General features: G+C 53.2%; 1 protein-coding gene across 9 annotated transcripts in view; it reads right to left on the bottom strand.

Annotated features, from left to right (window-relative positions):
• Positions 1 to 23375, bottom strand: part of CHD5 (chromodomain helicase DNA binding protein 5) — a 36346-nt gene that overhangs the window by 6001 nt on the left and 6970 nt on the right. For 3 of the 9 annotated variants that reach the window (XM_083802796.1, XM_083802797.1, XM_083802798.1), the window contains exons 4-31: positions 23109 to 23227; positions 22329 to 22567; positions 21246 to 21370; positions 19073 to 19196; positions 17083 to 17249; positions 16090 to 16308; positions 14840 to 15046; positions 14542 to 14753; positions 13535 to 13585; positions 12088 to 12219; positions 11381 to 11489; positions 10645 to 10836; positions 10356 to 10556; positions 9805 to 9942; positions 8961 to 9082; positions 8316 to 8489; positions 7613 to 7754; positions 7271 to 7402; positions 6589 to 6706; positions 5945 to 6069; positions 4747 to 4978; positions 4531 to 4656; positions 4246 to 4418; positions 3160 to 3334; positions 2611 to 2703; positions 2016 to 2104; positions 1716 to 1849; positions 1374 to 1518 (exon numbers count right to left, since the gene is read on the bottom strand). In XM_083802796.1, coding sequence (XP_083658922.1) covers positions 1374 to 1518; positions 1716 to 1849; positions 2016 to 2104; positions 2611 to 2703; positions 3160 to 3334; positions 4246 to 4418; positions 4531 to 4656; positions 4747 to 4978; positions 5945 to 6069; positions 6589 to 6706; positions 7271 to 7402; positions 7613 to 7754; positions 8316 to 8489; positions 8961 to 9082; positions 9805 to 9942; positions 10356 to 10556; positions 10645 to 10836; positions 11381 to 11489; positions 12088 to 12219; positions 13535 to 13585; positions 14542 to 14753; positions 14840 to 15046; positions 16090 to 16308; positions 17083 to 17249; positions 19073 to 19196; positions 21246 to 21370; positions 22329 to 22567; positions 23109 to 23227 — 4215 coding nt within the window. Of the gene's footprint in view, positions 1 to 1369; positions 1519 to 1715; positions 1850 to 2015; positions 2105 to 2610; positions 2704 to 3159; positions 3335 to 4245; positions 4419 to 4530; positions 4657 to 4746; positions 4979 to 5944; positions 6070 to 6588; positions 6707 to 7270; positions 7403 to 7612; positions 7755 to 8315; positions 8490 to 8960; positions 9083 to 9804; positions 9943 to 10355; positions 10557 to 10644; positions 10837 to 11380; positions 11490 to 12087; positions 12220 to 13534; positions 13586 to 14541; positions 14754 to 14839; positions 15047 to 16089; positions 16309 to 17082; positions 17250 to 17442; positions 17511 to 19072; positions 19197 to 21245; positions 21371 to 22328; positions 22568 to 23108; positions 23228 to 23375 lie in introns of those variants that run through there. The other 6 variants (XM_083802801.1, XM_083802799.1, XM_083802800.1 and 3 more) reach the window with 6 other exon arrangements.

The following is a 23375-nucleotide window of genomic DNA, read 5'->3' as shown; positions in this document are numbered from 1 at the left end:
GTAAGTCTGCTGCGGCCGTGGTGGCTTTGCAGACATGAGGGAGAAGCACTGAGTTACACTACGGACACGGCTCCGGGGCAGGGGCGCGACAGAACGGCAGCATGCTGGTGACCATGCCAGTGCCCACGCAAAGCCTCTGCACACATGCAGGGTGAGCTGTACCTGGCTGCTGGGAGTGCTCATGCAGTGAGTTTACAGCCCTAGCCTCTGGGGCCTCTCTGCCCTCTCCCTTTTCCACAGAGCCTCCCCTATACGTCCGATTCCCTAGGTAGCAATTTCCCACTCTCCCTACCCAGCAAAGTAATAGTCGGTGCTCAAGACACAGCCAAAAACAAGCGCTGTCACCCTCCGCATTTGCCTTTCCTCACTGCCACACTGTGACCACTTCTCTGATCACCTAAAGGACTCCCTAGGACAACTCATTGTCTCCCTTGTTGACACATGGATTGTGATGTGGGGAACCGTACCGATGAAAAAGGAGTCTCAGCAATGGATTTGGCAACCCATCACTTGCAATCTGTGGATGTCCAATTCTGCAAGACAGCTGAGCATACATCTCCTCCTCTATACCTGACTAACTGCTGGTATCTGTGGGGTCAGCACATGCCTGGGATTAGCCACACAACAGAGAAACTAGCTGAGTTCAGTCCCAAATCAAGGCTGGATGTCTCTCTAAAAGACATGCTTTAGTTCAACAAGATGCTGGGCACAATGCAAGACTCTGCAAGTGAAAATCTCTGGCCTGTACAGTACAGGAGGTCTGAGAGGTGACCATAATAGTCCCATCTGAAATGAAAAAAAAACTATAAATCTAAGAATTTTTGCAAGTTCAAAATGTGATTTTCTCATGATTTTTTGCCAAGTGTGCACTTTACCTCCAACTGACCTAGATCACTAAAATACCACAGACAGGGCTGTGGTATTCCCACCCAGTCTGGAGCAAACTAAAGCCTAGAAGAGCCTCTCTTCCTGACCTTTCCAGCCCAGCGCTGCAGACCCTGTATGTTCAGGCTGCTTTACAGGCAGATTCACTAAGTAGCAGGATCACCACACCCACCCTGCCAGGGACATTTGACCCCATTGTGCTGAGACTCACAGCTCTGGGGAGGCTGAACAAATCTCCAGTGTGATCTTTTTTTGTCTCACAGGCTATGAAATGCCTCTCATCCTATATGCCTTCAGGAGAAAGAAGTGGCAGGATTTGAAAGGCAGTTTGCATTACCATCACATACATCTTTGACAAAAACAGATGTGCATGGAGTCTTGGAGATTCAGTGAGGGGATCCCTGGCAAGAAGGCATTTACCAGCTAATGAAACCCCCAAGTGTCCAGAACATACCTGAAATGGCACATTTAAAATTTTACTCACCCACCTTCTTCCTTACTAGTGACATAACTCCTATCCGAGTCAGCACGTGCTGGCGTGACAGCCCTTCCCGGGGAACGCCATCTGCAAAGGTTTCAGCACCATCTGCTCCAGGTTCACATAAATGTCTCATGAACAGAGAGACGTATGCCCTGCAGAAGGAAAGCCAAAGCATGGTCTAGCCTGGACCACAAACCCCCTGCTGAGCAGAGCACCCAAACCGCCTGCTTTCACCAGAGGGCAAGGGCAGAATTCCACCGCCAGGGACACAGCAGGAAGAAGCTGCGTGTAAGAAAGCCAGTGCAGAGCCTGGGACAGACCTCACCACGCCTGCCTGGGACCACTGTACCTGAACTCTTTCTCGCTCTTCCCTCGCAGATCCCGGACCAGCCAGTGAGAGTTGAAGGCATCCTGGGGTGGCATGCCCCACCGCATGATAGCGTTCAGGAAAGCCTTGCGCTGACGGGCATTGAACCCGAGAACCTGCAGGGAGCAGACGTGTCACTGTGGTCACAATGTGGCCTTGAAAATACGCGGCATCTCAGAGCCTCACAGCTGTTACACGTGCTGAACCAGGACTGATGCTGGTGACCCAGCATGAATGAGGACAGACAGACACAGACATGCTCTGGCCAATGCTGACACTCACCTCAATATTCCCCCCAACTCTTGCCAGCAAAGGAGGGAGAGGCTTGTCTCGGTCACTCTTCAGCTGTCTTCGTGATTGTCTCCTGCCACCTAGAGTCAAGCAGCCTAAGTGATGGACTTGCCCAGCCAACAAGGAAGGACAGTCAAAGTGCAGATGCTGATGGCCCTGTGCTCCAAGCTTCCTGTACTCCCTGCTGATGGGAGCAGAACCTGCACAGACCAACAGCAAGGGTGCAGAGTCCCCTTCACCCATCACGCTGACCTCCCCAAGCCAGGGGCACTCTTCAGCACTTACCAGGCAAGGGAACACCATGCCTGTTACTCTTGTGGTCTAGATCCTTCTACCGCAAGGACCAGACCAAGGTCTTGCAACAGCCAGTGAGCAGAAGAGCAGGTCATGTTTCCTGCCCTGGAAATCACCTCGCCTCACAGGGTGAGCTGGAATACCTCCCTCAGAATGGAGGCTACGAAGCAAGCCAGTCCCTCCAGCCCAGACATTCCTGTTGCACTGGAGTGCCAGCCAGCCCCAGATCATAGGCTACCACTGAAGGTCCTGCAGAGCCAAATACTGTGGAGTATCAAATGATTTAACTCACTCTGACCTTCTGGTCTCTCTTCAAAGTCTTCATCCTCATCCTCGGAGCCAATGGAGTACTCAGACTGGTTGTCAGAGAGCTCGTCCTGCCACTCTGCAGACCACAAGGGAGGCAAGGTTAGCAGAGAAGACTCTGCAAGCCTGCCCAGGAGGGACAGCAGGACAGGTGAGAGTCTGCCCACAGACTGGTGCAACCAGCATCCAGCACCGGGCAGCAAGAGAGAAAGACACAACAATAAACAGGAAATCACAATCTCAACTATTCCAGAACTATTATTATCCTATACAGAAAAAAAAAATAAATATTTTGCCCATGGACATGTTTTTTCCTAAATTCTTCCTGCAAAAACAGTTACAGACAAAAATAAAGTTTCGGAATTTGGGAAGCACAGATCCAGGCAGTCTATCAAACTGCAGAGAAAGGCTGAGCACCGAAATAGAGCCACTGTGTTCATTGGAGAACCTGTGTGTGCAGTTCTTGAGAAGCAAGCCCGCAGGGCCTGCTACCCACCCCTGAGCCCACGTGGCAGCTGAGCAGTCGAGGCCGTACCTTGGTCCTCCTGCGAGGCATCGTTGTAATTGACCTGCTTGCGGATTCTCTTCCCTTTCCCCAGGTTCCTGGCCAGATCTTCCTGCTGCTGCTCATAGTGGTGCCGCAGTAGCTTCTCCCAGTAGTCGGGGTCCACATTCTCCTCTTGCTTGATGATCTCACGTTCCACCTCCTCCTGCAAAGCAAAAGACAAGAGGCTTGAGATGGGAGCTGCAGACCTCCCCACGTCACACTGCTGCCTGCCTTCTAACTGCACTCCGGGGAAAGAGGAATGGAGGGCACTGAGCCATTTGCTGGCAAACAAGATTTTCAGACGTGCTTTGATCACCCAGTGGTCTACTGCCTTCACTCTGCTCTACTTGTATATACACACTCAAAATCTCCCCCGTGTTTTTGCCCAAATGTACTGACCTCGGTGCCAGGCTGTCAAAGGGCTGAGACAAGCTCCCAGCCAGCCATCTGTACCTAGAAACAGCCCCTACACACACTGCCACCCATCCTGCCCTGCAGAGCCCGTGCTCAGGCCTAGGGAACAACTACAGATGTGCAGAGATTTCCCAGAATAGCAGCCTGCTACAGACTTGAGAGACAGATGAAGGAAGGAAGTCAGTTAGCTACTGGGAAAATAAAAGACAGCAATACAGTACATAAGCAGCACCATGCCTGCTCTCAGTCTCCAGGGAACAGCCTTCAGAGGGACAGAACAAAGTGCCTACGTGCTGGTGGCAATATCGCATCCTGCAGCTGTGGGAAGATCCACGAGAGCTATCTCATGGGGAAGAGACCCAACACCAAAAACATATCTATCAGTGTGGCCATTTCACAGCTCCTCAGGTTCCTGGGAGACCCAGCCCACCAGCACCTGGATATCCTTATTGCTTCCATCTTAAACATCAGGCCTCTACGATCTCCTTTTTCCGATGGGAAAGGAGGCCCAGAGAAACCCAGGTACTACTGAGAGTCTGTAACAGGTCAGAGAACCACTGCAGAGAACCACTTGCAAGAACAAGAAAGGGAGAGGAAGACGTACATATGGAGGGACACACAGAGAGATGTGATTATAAGACGTGATACTAATCACATTACCACACCATCCTCTTCTCTCACAACATACTGGGCCACTTTAAAGGAGCTCAGATACTCGTTCATGTTCTGCAGCTCAGTGTCATCAGTTGCATCCTGGTTTCGGTCCAGAAGCTTAGAGATAGCAGCATCGTCGTAGTGGATCACACTGCTGTCATCCACATCCTTATTGTCACCTGGAGAGCAAAGTGCAGGGAACAGAAGGCAAATCACCACGCCTGCCCCCAGAGAGAGGAGAGCTCAGGTTGGACACAGAGCCGAGTCGCCCCAGCACTGGGGGCTACAGACCTGGAGGGGTGCCACCATGCTTTTTTTTCATGCCAGGAGTCACCGCACCCCCTTTGGTTGACAGGGTGTCAGAGAAAGGGGTGACAGCATCCGGCATGGCGATGCGCTGTCCCTGAGACACCATGCCTGCAAGCGTAAGAACACAGGAGTGAGCCCCGGCAGCTCGGACAGGGACCCGCCTCGCTCAGAGCACCCCCAGCTCCCTCCAAACCCCACCTTCCACATCATCCTTGAAGAGCTCTTCTGTCCCGAACTTGAGGATGTCATCCAGCTCCTGCTTGGTCATGGAGCCCGACTTTGAGCCAAGCCCAGGACGGACAACCAAGTGGGTGAGCATCATCTTCCTTTTGGCCACCTGGGTGATCCGCTCCTCCACGGAGGCTCTCGTCACGAAGCGGTAGATCATCACCTTCTTGTTCTGCCCGATGCGGTGGGCTCTGCTGAACGCCTGCAGGTGGAGAACAAAGCTGCAGAGCAGCTCGCTCGCAGTCAGCCTGGTCAGCGACTCCAGCCTGGCCCCAGACCCCAGCCAGAGGAGCCCCTCTCTCCCAGAAGTGAGGTCCCCAATGCTGGGAACTGCTCCCCACTGCTGTCGAGGATGGCACCCCACCATGCCATACAGGGAGGCCAAGTTTCCGATCCCTCCAGGGCACAAAAGGCACCAGCAAGACCAAAGTTCAGTTCAACATACAGCTGCTACAGGGCAGTGGAGCAAAAGAGGCTCCTCAGAGACAACCTGAAGGCTTTGTAGGAGTTCTCCTTCCCCCTCCACTGACTGCAGGCAAACCAGCTCCCTAATGCAGGCCTCTAACCGAAGGGTCTGAAGGCAGGCAGTGTAGAGACGTTCCTCCTAGGCACCCTCTACCTGCAGATTCACCAAGCCCTTACTTCTCCTTCACCGCCCTGTACCAGCACACCCTCTTGCCAAAGACTCAAGTAAAGGAAATGCTGGCACAGATGGGCAACTCTGGAGAGGATCTCCTCTCAGCCAGGACGCATGGGAAGGAAAAACATTTGTCTTCACTTTTCCATTATTTTTAGAGGCATTTGCTGCTCAGCCTCTCCAGCTGCCGTTTCCCACTGGTGGTCAGTCATTAGCTACTGTTCACCAGAGGCTTTTGGAAACACAAGTGGAAGGTCCCCAGAAGAGGAGGAGACACCTGGTTGCAAACAAGCAGCAGGAGAGAATGAGAAGCCTGTGAAGGAAAGCCAGTTGTATGCCCAGTCCTCCCCCACACCAGAGACAGGCCAGGCCAAGGGCAGCGGTACTGGGAAGGGGGCTCCTGAACAGAAACGTGCCCTGCAAACACTGCAGAAGGTGTCAGCAGCTCATTTCAGTGGGCAGAATGTGGAAACAGAGGGCCCAGCCAGAAAGGTACTTACTATACTGGAAGGAAAAGAAAAAGTAATAAACCTGGATGTCATTGTGGGGATTCCAGTCAGAATCATAAATAATGACTGTGTCGGCTGTAGCAAGGTTTATGCCCAGACCACCGGCGCGGGTAGAGAGGAGAAAGCAGAATTGCTGAGCACCAGGAGCTGAGAAAGACAAACCCACAGGTGGTAAAAGGTGAGACAGCGAGGAGCTTGGCTTACTTGGAAAGGTGCAGTACCGTGCTTCAGTTATAAAACATCGGGAATCATCGGTCTAAGCCAACAAGCAACAGACAAGGTAGGCAAGGAGTAAAAATACATCACTGCCTGGAAATCAGTTATTGGAGAAAATACAGCTCCAGTCCTGAAGGGGAAGCTCTGCAGTCTCCTGAGGCCTTGAAGGAAAATGCCAAGTCTTTCAAGCCAAACAGGCTGTCATTACCAGGCTCAGACACCACTGGAGGGGCTTAACCACGTGGTAGGAACAGCCCTATGCTGAGCATCAGGACACTGAATTTTCAGAGAGCTGCACGACAGACGTGTGCAACCCCACGCACCGCCTGTTCTGTGCGAGCGGGGGCTCCTCAGGCACAGGCAGCCTGACCCCGCTGCTGGCTGCTGCCGTAAATCCACCCCAGCGTGCACTGCCTGCACCTGCTCCTCCAAGGGAAGAAAAGCAAGTACCGTTAAACCTGTCGATGGCTTCCTGGCGCAAGCCTCCGGTGATGCCCCCATCTATCCGCTCATACTTGTAGCCTTCGTACTCCAGGAAGTCCTCCAGCAAGTCCAGCATCTTTGTCATCTGCAGGACGAGGCAACCAGGGTGTGAGCAGCTCTGCACGGCCCACGCAGGAACCGTGCCGCAGAGAACCTGGCCGTGCCCAGGGCTGGGGGACACTGCTGCAAACAGCGGCACCCCGAGGCACAAACCGCGCTCCCCACATCCCACCGTGTGCCCTGGAGCCACTGCCGGGCTCATGGCCACAGCCTGAAGGTCACGGTGGGCAGCAGCCATGCAAACAGCAGGGTACTGCAGAGGAGCAGCTCTCACGTCTCATCCTCTAGAGGCAGCTTTGCCAACACGAGGGCATTATGTCTGAACGGCCTTCCCCAAGGGGAAGCGCTATTACTGCTGTCTCTCTTTTATCCACAGATAAAAAGAGGTTTTAAACATTACAGGGACTCCCTCAGGAGAGAGACGAATGCAGTCCATCCACCGTGACTGCCAAGGTGTCACGCTGCGATATAAGCTGTCAGCAGCTCTTCCACCTACCTCTATCTGTACCTAACAAAATTCTCATATAGAACAAAAAAATCCTTCAGCAATTTTTTTAAGGTTCCTCACTAGCCCTTCCACACTGCTCACCTGGGAGAAGATCAGAACTCTGTGACCCCCATCCCGTAACTTCTTCAGCATCTTTTGGAGCAGCATCAGTTTCCCAGAAGATTTAACCAAAGAATTCCCATCATAAGATCCATTGGGCAGAACCGGAGCCTCCTGTGAAGACATTCTGGTTAGCCTTGAGTAAAACATTCAGTAACTTCAGGGAGAAACTCACATGCATTGCAAAGACAAAATATTTGTATCAAATCACTCACACCAAAACCCACACCTTTAACCAAAGACAGAGCACGGAAACAATCCCACTGAGGGATTACACCCAACACTCTGTGAGATGTCTCCACAGTGCAAAGTAAGTTCACGTACCACCGCAGCCACAGGGAAGAGGTACGGGTGATTACAGCACTTCTTCAGATCCATCATGATGTTGAGCAGTGAGACCTGGTTCCCTCCACCTTTTGAATTCAGGGCTTCAAAATTCCTTGTCAGTATGAACTTGTAGTACTTCCTGCACAGACAGGGATGGGACAGACACGGGTATTATGGGCCTGGCAAAAATCAGATGGCACCGACAAACTCCAGTTAAGTCAATGGAGCTCAAAAGGGATATTTGGTACAGGGACTTTTTTTCTTAATGATGGTTCAGCATCCCCAGCCTGGGGCCAGGTCTGTTCGGCTGTTCTGCGGACACCACAGCCCCTGGAAGTGAGATGGGATCGGGGGCACAGCAGCCAGGAATGCTCCCTGCTGCTGGGTGTACATGAAGCTTTGCCCCATGGTGAGAGCAAGAAGCAACACACCTTTCCCTGCAAAACAGCCTGCCGTGTGCCAAGCACCTCCTGCAGAGCAGCTGGGACTACATGGAGCCCAATTTAGCCAGACTGAACCCCCCCAGTGGCACATAAAAGACTCCAGCTCTTCTCACAGGGCGTCTGGTAACAGAGGGGTTTCTCTGACCCATCGAGCCCCACTGCCACCTCGTGCTGCAGGCAGACGAAGCAGCAGGAGGGAAGGCAGCCACACTGCCCCAGGGGAGCCAGGCACAGCCTGCTGCAATGTTGTTACTCACTTCTGCATTTGGCTCAGCTCCACTCTCACTATCAGCTCTGTCTTGGCCGGCATGTTCTTGAACACATCCGCCTTGAGCCGCCGCAGCATGTGGGGACCCAGCAGGTCATGGAGCTTTTTGATCTGGTCCTCCTTGGAGATGTCTGCAAACTCCTCCAGGAATCCTTCCAGGTTACTGTGAAAGCAGCCGCAACACAGCACTAAGCAAAAGGGACGTGCAAGGGTAAAGAAATCTGTTTCTTTATGATTTAAACACAAGTGAAAAGCTCTTATTGCATACAATGCTGTAACACTCCCATGCCTGTATCTGAGCAGAGCTAAAGCACAAATTCCCCAAAATACCACTGTCTTCACAGAGAGAGGACCTGACTGATAGGAAAGCAGTACCTACACGCAGGGCCCAAAAAATAGTATTCAACATCAATAAAATCTGGCCTCACATAAAATGTGCATGTGGCTGTTATGGCCAACCACTGGGACAATGTGCTTTGCCAACGACCTGCCACGCAGACCAGTGACGTTCGCACAGCAGTAATTGCATCCAGGCACTACCAAACAGACAGGAGCCCTGGAAAACCCCCACCGGCCAACAAGGATCACATCCAGGCTGTTCTCCCTTTCCAGGGAGAGAACTTGTGCAACTTACTTAAACCTCTCAGGAGTCAGGAAATTGAGCAAGTGGAAGAGCTCTTCCAAGTTGTTCTGGAGTGGAGTCCCGGTGAGCAGCAGCTTGTAATCAATCTTGTAGCTATTTAATACTCTAAAGAACTTGGAAAAGAAATCACGTTAGGTTAAAAGAACTCAGGGGAACTGACAAATCATCTGGGAACTCTTGGATCTGCAGAGTGCACACATGGAAACTCGACAGTGACCTCTTCTCCCCACCAGGCATGCAAAGCCAGGCCACAGCCTGCATGTCCTGCTCAGAGCCATCCCCACTTATTCAAAAAAAAAAAAAAAAAAACGCAAATTGCTTTTTCTCAAAAATCAGAACAAAATAAAACGCTCCACTATGTGTTCTGCTTAAAAAGCACCAATGGCTTCTCCCCTTTGTTTAAAACAACCAACCTCGCATCTTTTGCATGCAGAGCTGGAGCACTGAACATAAAACATGTGCAACTCCTGCGTGCATCAGACACTTCCCTGCCTGTCTGCCCGCTGGCTCCATGCTGCTGCAGGGGCAAGCAGAGCTCTTCAGCCCGTGCTTCATCCACCACCAGGCAGGCTCACTGCCCCGAGCCTGCTGCTGGCACCACCAGCCAGGCTGCCACCCAGCTCACTACTGATGGCTCTCTGATGCGAGAAGGCGTTAGAGAGAGAAATCCCACTGAAACATGCCCTGGGCAGAGCCTGTGCAAGCTGAGGACATCTTTCATCCCAAGCAGCGAAGTGCAGAGCAAGAGACTGGCTGTGTGGGGTGGCACTGTATCTCTGCAGCAACAGCAGCAGCACTGGGTTGGAAGAATTGCTCACAAACATCTGCTACCTACTTTGGACTGGTTGTTCTTCAGCCTGTGTGCTTCATCCACCACCAGACAGGCCCATTCTATTGAGCCCAGCACCGCCTGGTCAATGGTGATCAGCTCGTAGGAGGTGAGCAGGACATGGAACTTGATTTGGGCTTCCTTCTGGCGGAGCAGAGGAAGAGAAGAGCCAGGTTACAAGAGGGCAGGAAATGGGACAGCCTCCACCCTGTGGTGCTGCTGCAAGTGACACCAGCTGTAACCCAAAAACGGGGGCTGCTCGTACTGCACTGCAATGGCATCAGCAGCAGGGCCCAGGCATGAGTCACGCCAGCAGAACCTACACCCACCTGAACATTAGAATGAAGCAGGGGATTACAGAAACAGAAAAAGGTCTGGCAGAAATCTCCACAGCCCATCATACATCTACATTTATAAATGGTGTCAGCTTCTCTCTTCGGAAAACAGCTGATAAGGGACCGGCTGATTAGGGACACCCCCCTCTCTGGATGTCAATTGGCCCTCTCCCCTTCGTACTGACGGTGAAAAGAGGGGCAGCATACAGACTTGGCCCCTACCTTCATCCTGAAGACTTTCTTCCCACTGCGGATGGCATTGTCTTCAAAAGAGAACTCATTTTCCCGGATGACCGACCGGCTTTCTTTGTCCCCTGTGTAGGTCACGACGTAGAAGTCAGGCGCCCACATCTCAAACTCACGTTCCCAGTTGATGATGGTGGAGAGCGGGGCACTGACCAGGTACGGCCCTTTCGAGTGGCCCTGCTCAGGGAGACAAAGCCCAAGCTGCTCACTCCGTACCAGGAGGCTGAGCAGCTCACAGCCATCCCAGGGACTGCTGTGTGCTCACCTCCTTGTACAGGGAATACAAGAACACGATGGTCTGCACCGTCTTCCCCAGCCCCATCTCATCGGCCAGGATTGTATCAGTCCCTTGGGCCCAGGAAAATCTCAGCCAGTTGAGCCCTTCCAGCTGGTAAGGATGGAGCGTGCCTCCCGTAGCATCGATGTACCACGGCTGTTTGTCAAACTTAACTGTAGGCTGAACAAAAAGACACAGAGCAGTAATCAATTCCCTCTCCCTTCTCTGCAGTCAAGCACATCCCTCCTTGCAACACAGGACTGCCCCAAAAGAGACGCAGACACAGCCCTGCCCCTTAGCACAGGTGCTGCTGTGCCCAGCATGCAGGGCTTTGCTGCGTGCCACCACAGGACCCAGCGCAGTGCAGCACCAGCCCTCAGGCAGCTGTGCAAGACAGGAGGACAGCCTGGCAGCCTCCTCTCCTTGACTCTTTCCTCCCACCATAAAAGTCTGCAAGGAGTGATCCAGGCCTTTCACAGCACACGTCCAGCTCTCCCTGTGCATGTGAGACCTGCACAGGTTTGGGGAAAAGAGACCCCAAACATCCTTGTGCACAGGTGAAGGACCCCAGAGCTTCAAATGAAAAAAAAAAAAAAGAAAGAAAAACTGTCTCTGAAGGAACTAAAGAAGAAAAACGTAAAAATGTAACAGGCTTGGGACACAGAAAGACCTTCCTTTTGGTGGGCTCACACACCCTCTTGCTGAACCCGCCGTTCTTACTTACATCAACGAGAGGAGTTTCTGGAGGCTTTTCTAGCTTCTCCTCCTTCAGCTTTTTCCCTTTCTTGTTCAGCTTCTTTAGAGGGCGTGTGTCTTCCCCCAGCATCAGCTCCCTGAAACAGTGAGCACTCATCGGGAAAAGGCAGACAGACATTTGTCTCCCGGTCTCCAAGCCAGGGGTTAGAAATGCCTCTCAAATTCCACTGCCTGTTTCCCCACAGGAGCTTTTCTGGCCCAGTTCCCATGGGCACTCATGGAGCATTAATTATCCCCTTCCAACAGTCCTTGCAACATCAGCCAAAATGAAGGACAGCAATCTCATCGGAGCATTATATTTTTCCCCCACAACATATACACAGCAGCACCACGGAGCCTCCATGAAGCACAGTGAGGCTGTGAATATTTCCAGCAGTAAAAATGTAGGAGAAGGGGAGCATAGGCTGTTAAACAGCCAACAGAGAGGATTCCAAGGCAGTCCTGACTGGTGGAGCACTTCCATGAGAGACCTTACCAAGCCCCAGCTTTCAGAAAGTGCTCAGCAACCACTCTCTGAAAAGAGGTCCCTGCAAGTGGCTGCAGTGTGCTCAAGAAGGGTAACACCTACAAATCACTGGTCATCTGAAACGCCCAAGCAGGCAGCTACAGGTCTGCACGACCCTCCCGGGCTGCAACACGCACCAACTGCAGTCACACTGCCTGGATGGCTCGTACCTGTGATTCCAGTAGAGGAGCTTGAGGTTTTCGTAGTACGGAATGTCTATCTCATCAATCTCCCAGGTGCACTGGTCATACGGCAGATCTTTCCACTTGATCAGGTAATGAATGTCTCCCTTTTTATCGAAGCTATAATACATACCACATAAAACATATCAATGAAACGAAAAAAAAGTGATGAAAACAGCTTGCGTGTGCGTTTCACAGTAGTGGCACAATGCCCACTTTGAAATGAAAATCCTTTGAGACAAGAAACCCTACACACAACAGTACCTGACGTGGTAATTCCTCAACGGCTGTCCCCACAAACCCAGGAGACTCACGTATGAGTCTGCCAAAGAACAAGCCCCAGAGACAGCTGTTTGTATGACAGATCTCCATCTCTCTCCCACGCACAGATGACTGCATGTTCACATATAAATACGGACTACTGCCAGCCATGGGTGGCGACAGCATGTCCAAGGGCAACAAGTCCAGGAGCATCCCCCTGGAGGAGCACCACGGCTTCATCAGCTGGAGACATGATCCCAAGGAAAACGCTAACCATAATCTGCTTCCACAGAACCGGATACGTCATCCTCTGCTTTTGCATACATTCCATGACATCCAAGCATAGCTAAAAAACCATAAGGAAAGCATCGACAGTTTCCAGCAGAAATGCCCATTAATCTGCTGCGCATGTTAAAGCAGCGCTGGCAGCCAAAAGCCACCACAGGCTCTGTCCACGTTGCCTGTGATACGGCATGGTTCTTCTTGTCTCTGTTAATAAGCTACTGGTCCACACCCTAAAGAGCAAGTACCTACACCTGCACATTAATGTCTATTTTATACACATATTTATTCCATATTGGCACAGGGAACTGCTGTTTATCACAGGTGATGGCATTCCCATGGAAAAAGCTTTAAAGGCTTCTCTTCCATTTCACTGAACCCCATATTCCTATTTTACCAGGACTGGATGAAGACCAGAGCTCACTCTCTTTTCTGTAGCATTCATTACTCTATGAAGTTTCAGTTACACTGAAAAATGAACAAACACACTACAGAGTCCAATTATATACCTATAGGAAAATAAACTTTGCCTTATTAGCAGACAATGTAAAGCTCGCAGGAAAATTAGCCAGACAGATTGTTTTCTGTCAAACAGCCTCCAAGCAGTGTTGCTGCTTGAAATTTCAAGTTGCCACTTGAAATACAGAAATTCAATAAAAAGGTGTTTCTAGCTGCTTGATGTAAAAAAAATAAATATCTGCACAGCAGATTTCCTGTGCAGGATATTTCTTCTGCACAAAGGAAATGCAAACGTCAAGGCTCCATCATGGAGTAAGGCACTTGTTCAAATTCCTGTCCTCGGGCACAGTTCCTACCAGCAGTAGGAGGAGGTAAGTGGGCATTCTGCACCTCCCAGGTACATGTAATACTCGGATCCCTGCTGCCAGCTTACCTTTGATGTGAACGCAGATGGGCTGCATGGTTTCTGAGAGGCACAAATGACCTACACAAAAACGGACCAGTGTTCAAAAGCAGTTTAGGTCTGCAATAGCAGCCACAGGGTACAATCGATGGAAGAAAGCCTGATCACCAGGCTGCAGCAGCAATTTATGGAATAATTAGGCTGCATCAGGAATCCAAACAATACATCTGGGCAGAACGGAACAACTCTGTGCAGCCAACTTTTGGGAAAATTTACTATCTCTATTATTAACGTGCAACATAACTGAAGTGAAAATAAGGCATCAATTCACTGCTGGTGCTGGTATCACCTCAGGAGCAAGCACCCCAAGGTGACAGCAACCTTGAAACAAGCCAGCAGCTGAAATTCTATCAGACTGAGAACTCAGTTTTGCAGAAGGACGACAAGAACTTCCAGCCTTGGGGAGGAGACCTCAGCCAACCCTCCCTTCACCCAAACAAGCTGGCAGCTCAGGCTGCTCCCCAGAAACTGGGCACTGCCCTGAAACTGGGAACATGCTCGCATGGGCGGAACGTGCATGGCCTTTCACTGTCACTGCCGCAGCTCTGTACGTGTGGAATTCAGGGCTGGAACAACCCAGCCAGCACGGCAGCTGCTCCTGACAGGCAGCTCCAGCCAGATGTCCAGCAAGTCCTCAGCAAAACCACAGACAGCTACTGCGGAGTTAACAGTTGCCACAAATTAGGCTTGACACAGAAATCCCATGGCTGGCAGTGTAATAGGTGCCCCAGGGTGTGACAGGTGCCCCAGGAGCTCAGCTCACCATACAGACCATCAGAATAAGATCTGTGCACAAAGGGAAAACCAGCACAGAAGACTGAGTGGCCGCTCAAAGCTTCAGCTGCAAAGCTTGCGGGGGCATGGGGAGGGTGGCGGGTCTTGCCCCTGCCCTGGCTGCCACTGACGCCACTCAGCGCCTGCAGCAGCAGGGATCCGGGCGCCCTGGCAGCACCCTTCTGCTGCCCATTCCTCCTCACCTGTGGTTCAGGATGCGGTGGATCATCATCCACTCGGGCTTGATGCCGTAGCGGTAGAACCGCTCCTCCATCTTGGCATACTGCGGGTCCTTGTTCTTCCGCTTCTCCCTCTGGCTGTCCTCGTCCCCAGAGCCGTAGTCAAAGGCCGGCGGCTCATCCATGTCGTTCTTCCTTTGGTAGTTGCGGTACATCACCGTGTGGTAGAGCTCCAGCTGCAGCAGGACAGAGCTGCCGTCACCCCTCCGGCCGCAGGGGAACAACCCGGGCCAGGGCACGCTGCGGCCAGCCCCACGCTCACCTGCAGCTCCTTGACCCAGGAGCAGTGCCAGTAGGAGAGCCCTGCCCACTTGACGAAGAACTCCCGCTCCGGGATGCCCTCCAGCACCTTGGGCAGCGGGAGAGGCAGCTCCGCATCCGGGGCCGGCAGCGTGGACGGGAGCGGGGCCGGAGGCTCCTTCCAGGTCCAGTGCAGGATGCGTTGCACTTTGCCCTTTAAAGGAGGGCACTGAGGATGAAAAAGAAAATACACAAGAGCGCGTAGTTTAACAGGAACACTGTCAGGCCTCAGATCCCCCCCATCCCTCCCTCCAGCCCCAGAGCCCCAAGGGTCCATGTGAGCAGCCACACGGCACGACACGGCACAACGTCCCGCAGCTCATCAGTAAGGGGGAAGGACAGACCTGGAGGGCAGGAGGGGCCTGGGGACGCCACACAGACTGCAGCCGTCCAGCCGCAGCAGGGAGAGCACAGACAGGGCTGCAGCAAGCCCCTGGGCAGAGCTTACACCAGGTCTGCTGCTGGAGAGAGAGGAGGAGAGCACCCATGGAGGGGCCCCAGGCCAGAGGGAACTACGCGGGGCAAAATGGGTGACTTGGATGAGCTTGGGGCCTGACTGCACTTAACTCACCCTGAAAACAGTCACCTGCCGCAGGCACAACCAAACCACTGCCCCAGTCCCAGGAAGAGTTACTCATCTGCTGTGTCTAACCAGGCAGACAGAAAGAGGCGGTGAGGGTGCGTGGGGTGGGTGAAGGCTGGCTGGTGCAAGCATGCCTGAGAAGGACATCTGTGACACCGCTGCATCCCCTGTGGGGACAGGCCTTGCCACCAGCGCAGCCTGAGCACAATAAATGTTTCATTACTCCCACATTTAATTCCCCAGCACAACTCAAGGCCCCACAAATCACGCCTACCTCTGCAGCAAGCCTGCCTCAGGGGGAAAGCCCCCCCTACACAGGGCATGCATCAAATGGGACTTGACAAGCAATCTAAAAGCCAGCAGGGGACTCATTAGCCAGCAGCCTACATGGGGAGATTACACAGGGGGCAGAGCTGCCCAGACACAGGCAGGGCCCCGGGGGGCGATGCTCTCCCAGAAGCAGCGCTGGCAGCAGAGGGCAGGACACCAGCCCAGCAGCAGGGCCCGGGGCAGTGGCACAGCCGCTGGGTGCAAGGGGCTGGTGGGCAGGGCCATGGGGCCAGCGAGCCCTGCTCGGAGGCAGCAGGAATGGGAGCAGAAACAGGGCGATGAATGCTGGAAACACTCACTGTACAGCGAGGGCAGAGCCATTCACCGTTTGGTATCTCTGGCAGGGGCGGGTTCAGGCAGTGCAGGTGGTAGGAAGATGGGCACGTGTCGCAGCACAGCAGCTCCCCTCCATCCTTACAGACACGGCAGAACTCCATGTGGTCATCCTCCTCTTCTTCACCACCTTCCTCTTCCTCATCCTCATCCTCCTTTGGCTCCCACTGGATCCCCTCCTTCTCCTGGGAGAGAACACCCAGAGTCATGCTGAGGGTTTACGCTGACAGACCCCCAGCACCCAAGGGGCCCCAAACCCAGCACGGGGCTGCAAGAGGGAGCCGTGCTCCTGACGCCACCCCAACAGCCCCAGAGCCTCTGTTCATGCAGGCAATAGCCACAGCGATACACAACTCTGTCTGCAGCCTGGACCCTGTAACACACCTCCCTTCTTCCCACACATCTATCAATACATTTCTCTGCCCATCCCATTCAGCAGTGTGGCCCCACGCAGGGTTTCAGCTAACTGCAAGGCAACACCAACAAATGACAGACTGATAGAACCGTTCGGGTTTGGAAGGGACCCTGAAGATCATCGAGGTCCCAGCCCCCTGTGGTGGGCAGGGACAGCTCCCACCACATCAGGTTGCCCAAAGCCCCGTCCAGCCTGGGTCTTGAACCAGGCTCTCGTTGCGGTGCTCTGATTTGTCTGCAGAGAAATGAAAGCTCTGCATGCCACACGAGGTGGGGAACGTGACACCCCCATGCCCAGGTGCTGGAGGTGGTGCAGGGAAGGCTGTGGGTGCTCTGAGCGACCCCCTCCCCAGCAGGCACCAGCCCTGGCAGCGCCGACCGCCCACCAGCAGCAGGGCTGTGGGAGCACAGGGAAGATGACGGCGTGTCCCCGAGCTGGGGACAGGGCCGAGAGGCACTCTGAGCAGCACCTCCACGTCACCCAGGAGATGTTTCGCTGGTGCCCCCCACCCGGGCAGTGGCACCTGCTGGGCGCCTGCACTCACACAGTGGGGGCAGCTCCACTTGCCCTCGGGGGCCTTCTCCAGCTCGGGGTCCAGGCAGACGAGGTGGTAGGCACGGGGACAGGTGTCGCACAGGATGATCTCCCCTCCCTGCTGGCACACCTCACAGTAGTCCTGGTGGTCTGTCTCGTATCCGTCCCCTTCTTCAACTACAAGCAAGGGACACACGTACAGTCAGCAGGACAGAACGGCCCGCTCTCCCAGGAGGGAATGGGACAGTTGCTCCTCTACGTTAGTTAAGGAAACAAGGAAAACATTTTGCCTCAGTCCCCTCCTGTTACGTCCCCCTACCTCTCTGTCCCTCAGCACCATAGTTTATCTTTGCACACAGCATCATCTCACCTCTGTCTTTCTCTCCACACTGTATCATCCTTTGGTTCCTTCAGGCTCTCAATGGAGAATGCCAGAACCTGGAGAGGTTGCAAGGGAGGCCAGTCAGAGAAACCTCCACAGATACCAGCACCATCAACTGCAAATGTACCATGCAACAGTAACACAGCTGAGGAGGGCTCTCCTCCTCCTGGGACTCCTCTGCTCTCCCTGGGTGCTCACTAGGTGCAGACGCAGGAGCTCTTCCAACTCCGTGCAAAGGGAAGAGGGAAAGAGGGACGCCTCGCAAGCACTGGTAAGACTCTTCTCAGCTCCCAGCGCTGCCACAGCCTCCAGACACAGCTCTCCCCCAGCAGGCAGGGAGAGCAGCCCAGCCGGCCTCCTGCCCTCCGCCGGAGCTGCCCAGCCCACAGCAGGAGCCGTCAAGCTCCAGCACGAGGGCCTGCACCAGCCCAAGCCACTGCAGCGACGATCCAGGAGGCGAAGAGACAACCTTCACACGGGAGACACCGAGCCTGCCGGCCAGCCCGGCCTCCCTGACCGAGTGCTGGGAGGGCCACGCGCTGCGTGGGAGGGCGGCCACTCACCTCCTACCTGTCCCCAAGCCCAGAAGCCACCCCTTGATTTCTCAGAAGCAAAACCTTGTCAGTAAAGTAAGAAGCCGAAGCCCAGTGGCTTGGGGTAGCTTGGTGTGGAGTAACTGCTCCCAACAGCAACGAGGATGGAGATGACATTAACCAGACCAACTCAAGGTCCTCCGCAAGTGAAGGGATATGCAAGCAAACACAGCTGCACGGCCACTCAGAGACCCTGCCAGATCCTTTCACCGATGTTCACATGCCTCCATCTTCCTGCATCATTACCACGGACCTGCTGCCTGCACAAAGCCTGACCACACATCTCACACAGCCCAACAAAATCCTCTGTCTGACCCTTCCTCACCCACAGCCAGACCAACTCCACTGGGAGCCTGCCATGAGCCATGCTTCTCCGGGGGCTGTTCCTGTGAAAAGCACTCCCCCTGAAGCCCCACAAATGTCCAGAACTTTCTGCTACAGGACAAATCCTGGCAGGCCCAGGTGTGCGAGCAGGGCAGCAGCTGCCCGTACCACGTCTCAGCACCCAAGGCGCACCCAGGCTCGTGGGGCGGGCAGGGAGCTCGTCCGCCCAGGCTGAGAGCGCACACCAAGGCGAGGAAGGCTGGCTTTCCGTGCTGCAGCACGGCAGGATGCTGCAACCACTCCTCTCCCCAGGCAGCTCCAGGTCACAGCACGGCGCTGGCTGAAGGGGAGGTGAGCCCCAGGCGGTGGCTGGCAGCTGGAGAGAGGGCTGGAGGGAAAGTGGTCGATGGCAAGGCCCTGACGCCAGGCTGCTCCTCCACCACCACCACCAGCCCCGTGGGGGTGAGCCCGTGCCCCACGGCCGGATCCACTTGCTGCCTCCTCCTCGGTGTAAGCCCACCAGCAGAGGAGTCTGGACACCAAGAAAGCACCCCTCACCCCACGCACACAAACAAGCGGAAGCACATCCTTTCCCACCGAGTCAGTGTCAGACACTGCTTGGAGCTGCAAAGACCAGGAAAGCACCATCTGAAGAGGGAAATCCAAACAGAACAGGAACAGAGTACAAAGGAATGGCCTACTCCTCTTTTTCTTTCTCCTCCTCTTCCCTCTCTTCCCCAGGCCAGCCGAGCACTCAGAGCGCACTGAGGAGCTGTTGATGCTGGCACTGTCGAAGTCGGATTCCTCCCGTTCTTCCTCTTCACTCTGCAGAGGAGAAAACGAAACCACACACAGTCCAAGTGCCGGCACGCAAGGAGTTATCTCCAGAGAGCACTGCTCTGTATCAGAACAAAGCACCAAAGACCCGCATAAAGCAGCATGGCACCATCGGCCGGCAGCTGAGTTCTGCGGGTACCCCCAAGAGAAGCACGGCGTGGTTTCTACATGAACTGACTAGCTACAGCATCACGGAGAGTGGCAGGGTTATTGCACTCCTGGCACTGACAGGCAGGGTTCATAAGAATGTGTCACAAGGCATTAGGAAGCAGGTAAATCTCCTCTATCAGATCAATGGCCCAGCCAGACAATCAATCAGCACAGATCTGGACTACAGCTAGAGCTGGAGGACAATTATTTGGCACTGCTCGGCGTTGCACAGAGGCAGCCAGCCCAGTTCAGCAGTACCGTCAAAGTGCAATCACTGAGCAAATCTCAGAGCACACACAGAGCACGTAAATCAGAGTGCCAAGTCCACGCTGTGCTTGTCTGACAAGAGGTGGGCTCTGGGTGTCCCCTGCAGTCTGCCACCCCTGCTAGCACAGAGATGTCACATCGTGCAGCTGCCCAGGCCCTTCAGGAAAGGCACAGCATCTCCTAAGCATCAGGCACCAGCCAGCTGCAAGACCCCTCTGCTGTGACAGTGTTATCATGGGTGCAGACGAGCGCACAGACACCCAAACAGAGGTGTGCGGAGGGGACAACCACCTACCCCTACTCCTGAGCAGCGAGGGGACCCCTCCTCGTTCCAGCTTTTTGTTAACCTGTTTGTGTGCACGTAGGCATTTATGCTTCACATTGCTCATAAAATGAAAGGAGTTAAAAATGCCAAGTATTCTGCGGCCTTAAAACATAACACGTCTGCATTCTTATTCTGGAGACCAGATTTACATGTACTAATCCCCAATTTGTGTGCTGTTCATCGTGTGCTTAGCACTCCTGGCTGCAGGAACAAGCGAAAGCTCCTCCCAAGTCTCAGAAATGCAAATGCACAGACCACAGAGCGCACCCAGACATGGAATGGATTTTTCTGTGATGTGTGACTGAAAAAATGCATCAGCAAATGAATGCCCCAGATTGCCTCTTTCACTTCAACTTGTGATATACAAAGTTATTTACAAACAGGTCATGTTATGTAAACTAGAGCTAGAGAGTCAGGGAATTCAAATAAAAGTGAACTAATGGGATTTTGAGCAATATCATCAAGACCTACAGGAGTTCCATCCCTATTCAACAGATATTTGGCACAGGTACTCTTTAAAATGCCCTGCTTACACCTGATATTCATACGCTGACAGGAGTGCTGCACGCAGACTGCAGCAGAGCCCTGCTGCTGTGCACTTACTGGGATGCTCTGGTATCCCCGGGTCATGCTGCAGAGCCCCAGATGCCAGGAGGCAAGCTATGGCAACATAATTAAAGCGTCTGATAATTCTCTTTGACATACAGTTCAGCTGGAGTGCAAGCCCTGAAGAATTCCTTTGCAAATGAAATCTGAAATGATGGCATTACCGACCTCATCACTGAAACTAAACGTGATTATATGGTTTTAGCAGAAAACATGCCCAGACATGACATCTTTACGAACACAAGCCTGGACACAGCTCTCTGTCAGGGGATGAACAAACAAGTGCTGAACAGAGACGGGCGAGGAAGAGGGGCATGAGCAAGGCTGGAATGTTTCTTTCCAGCAGCCTTCCCCCAGGCTAACCACAGCCATCCCTCAAACAAAGGCGACTTGCCACCTCCCTCAGATGGGACACCCTGCCACTCTGAGGGGCAGTGAGGGAAGGATGCGCCATGCGAGGCTGGAGAACACAGCCAGAACAGAGATTTGTGATCCTCATCATCTCTAGGGGGTGACTGGCACTGCAAGAGGGATACGCCACCTGGCAGGAACGGGGGAAACCTGCTGGAGGAGCATGCACTCCCCTGCACAAGGGAGGTTTCTAGGGGAGGGGGGGTTTGTCCTGGCATTTCCCTGCCGCACCCTCTTGCACCCAAAGCCCCGCCCAGAAAAAAGGAGCACACACTTACAGAGGAGCCCTTTTTCCTTTTGCTGGGGATTCCTCCAAACCGGAATTTCAAGCCTGCCATCTTTTTCCCCTTCCCCTTTTTCTTCCCATCTTTGGAGCCCTTGATTTTCTTCCGCACACCTGGACCTGGAGAAATGAAAGACTCGTTTGGCACTCTACAAACAGCTGTCCCCAGAACCACCTCCCACCCCAATCCCAGAATTTACATGAATGATGAGAAAGTACTGGGGACCCCAAGCAGCAGGGAAGTGGCCAGCACTGTCCCAGGAGTCCTCTGGGGCAAACGGCTGCTAGCCCATACCCAGGGCTTGGGAAGAATCAGAGGGACAGCCTGTCATGGGAGGAATGCATCTATCCTGCAATGCAGGAGAGGGACTGCAGCCTGCGGACCACCACAGGGCTGAGAGTATTCACAAAAAGTGTTAGAGGTCTGCAAAACAGGGAGAAAAGAGGCCCCTCTGCCAGGACAGCCAAGGAGACACAGCCTGCAGGAACGCTGCACTGAGGACGAAGCGCGAGGAGGCTGCTGCAAGCTGCACTCTTGGTCAACTGCCAGCTCCAAGCTACTTGTTGAAAACCTCTCGGGGCATCAGGCATTGATGCCTGCATAACTGAAACAGCAACGTTCCTGAAGAGAAACATGGTGCAAACAAAGGGATATCTCTCCTTTTCTCACCACCGTCCAGCTTCTACAGCAATTCACACAGCCCTTTCCAAACAATGGGAAAGAAGCTTGAATTCACTGTCAGAAACAGGAAAACACTTTCAGCCCTTTTAATACAAATATGACTATTTCCATAGGAGCTATTGCAGATTTATATGTTTGGCTCACTCCTTGCCAGTGTGCTTTGAAGACAGTTGCCTTCTACCCAAATGCCAGGAGATTAAACCCTTCATTTATGCCCGTATCAGAGACACAGCACCCAGCTCAACTGCCAAGCAGTGCACGTTCGTGTGGCCAGGCCATACCCAACCTGCCAACACACTCAGAAGCTAGCTCTGCGTGCCCAGCAGGTCGACCTCATCATGTACACCGCGGGTGAGAGCAGTGTCTCCACTCAGCCCAGCCACGCTTGGCACCTACCCTTGCCCTCCTTGGTTTTAGCTTTCCTGATGACAGTGGGCAAGGCAGACTGCTGAGGGCTGGCAGCCAGCGGTGGAGCAACAGTGACGGTCTCCACTGCTGCAGCGACGGCTGCCGCGGCTGCAGCCGCTGAGCTGCCCTTGAACGGGTTGTTGGCGCTGAACTCTCGCCACTTGGCACCAAGCACAGTCATCATCTTGGACATGGGGATCTTGGGGTTCTTCTTGGCGATCAGAGGCCTGCAGGGTGGGGCAGAGGGAAAACCACAAGTTAACAGAAGTGCACGTTTGCTTCTGCTCGTCACGTGCTGCAGGAAGGTTCTTCCACCCTTGGAATCCATCGGTGGCATGTGAGTCGTGGCTGCAGGTTGCTCTGGACCACTGGTACTTGCTCCACTGGAAAGGCAGCAGAAACCAGAACTTTCTTAAAGAGGAAATACATAACAGAGCACGCTCAAATGTCCCAGAAATACCTGTTGTGTTTTGAACAGCTCATAGTACAAGCAAAAATTTCTATTGTTATTCATTTATTCTACGGCAACTTTTCAAATAAACAAACAAAAAAAATACGGAATTGTGGAGAGAGTGTGAGGAGAGAGAAACACTTCAGCTGTTTCTCCTGCAATTACAATGCAGTCCTGAAGACCATTTCTAGTCATGGAGGGAGAAGCAGCAAGGAGCTTGTGATGCAGAATTTACTTCACAACTTCACCTTCTTAGCTGAGCCATGTCCAAATCTCAACCACTACCCAAGACCCCATCCAAACCTACAGTGTAATACCTGAGAAACTGGCTGAAAGCCTTGTAATTAGTCAGAGTATGGTAATCTTCTTCTGAGAAAATGTAATCTACATCATCGAGGCCCCATTCTTCCATCAGCTGGGCTGAGCTCTTGGGCTCCTGTAGATTTACAAAGAGACATAATTAATGTAAATGACTGTGGCTTTGCAGATGAGCAGTGCAAGTCTAGGTCTGTCGTATCCTCCATGTCAAATGCTCTTCCTAGTCAGCGACACACAGGGATTTATTTCTGTAATTTTTTTTAAAA

The sequence above is a fragment of the Anser anser genome, assembly GCF_964211835.1.
Source record: "Anser anser genome assembly, chromosome: 17".
Lineage (NCBI taxonomy): Eukaryota > Metazoa > Chordata > Aves > Anseriformes > Anatidae > Anser > Anser anser.
Note: the sequence above shows the minus strand (reverse complement) of the source record. Positions and strands in the feature narration are given on the sequence as shown.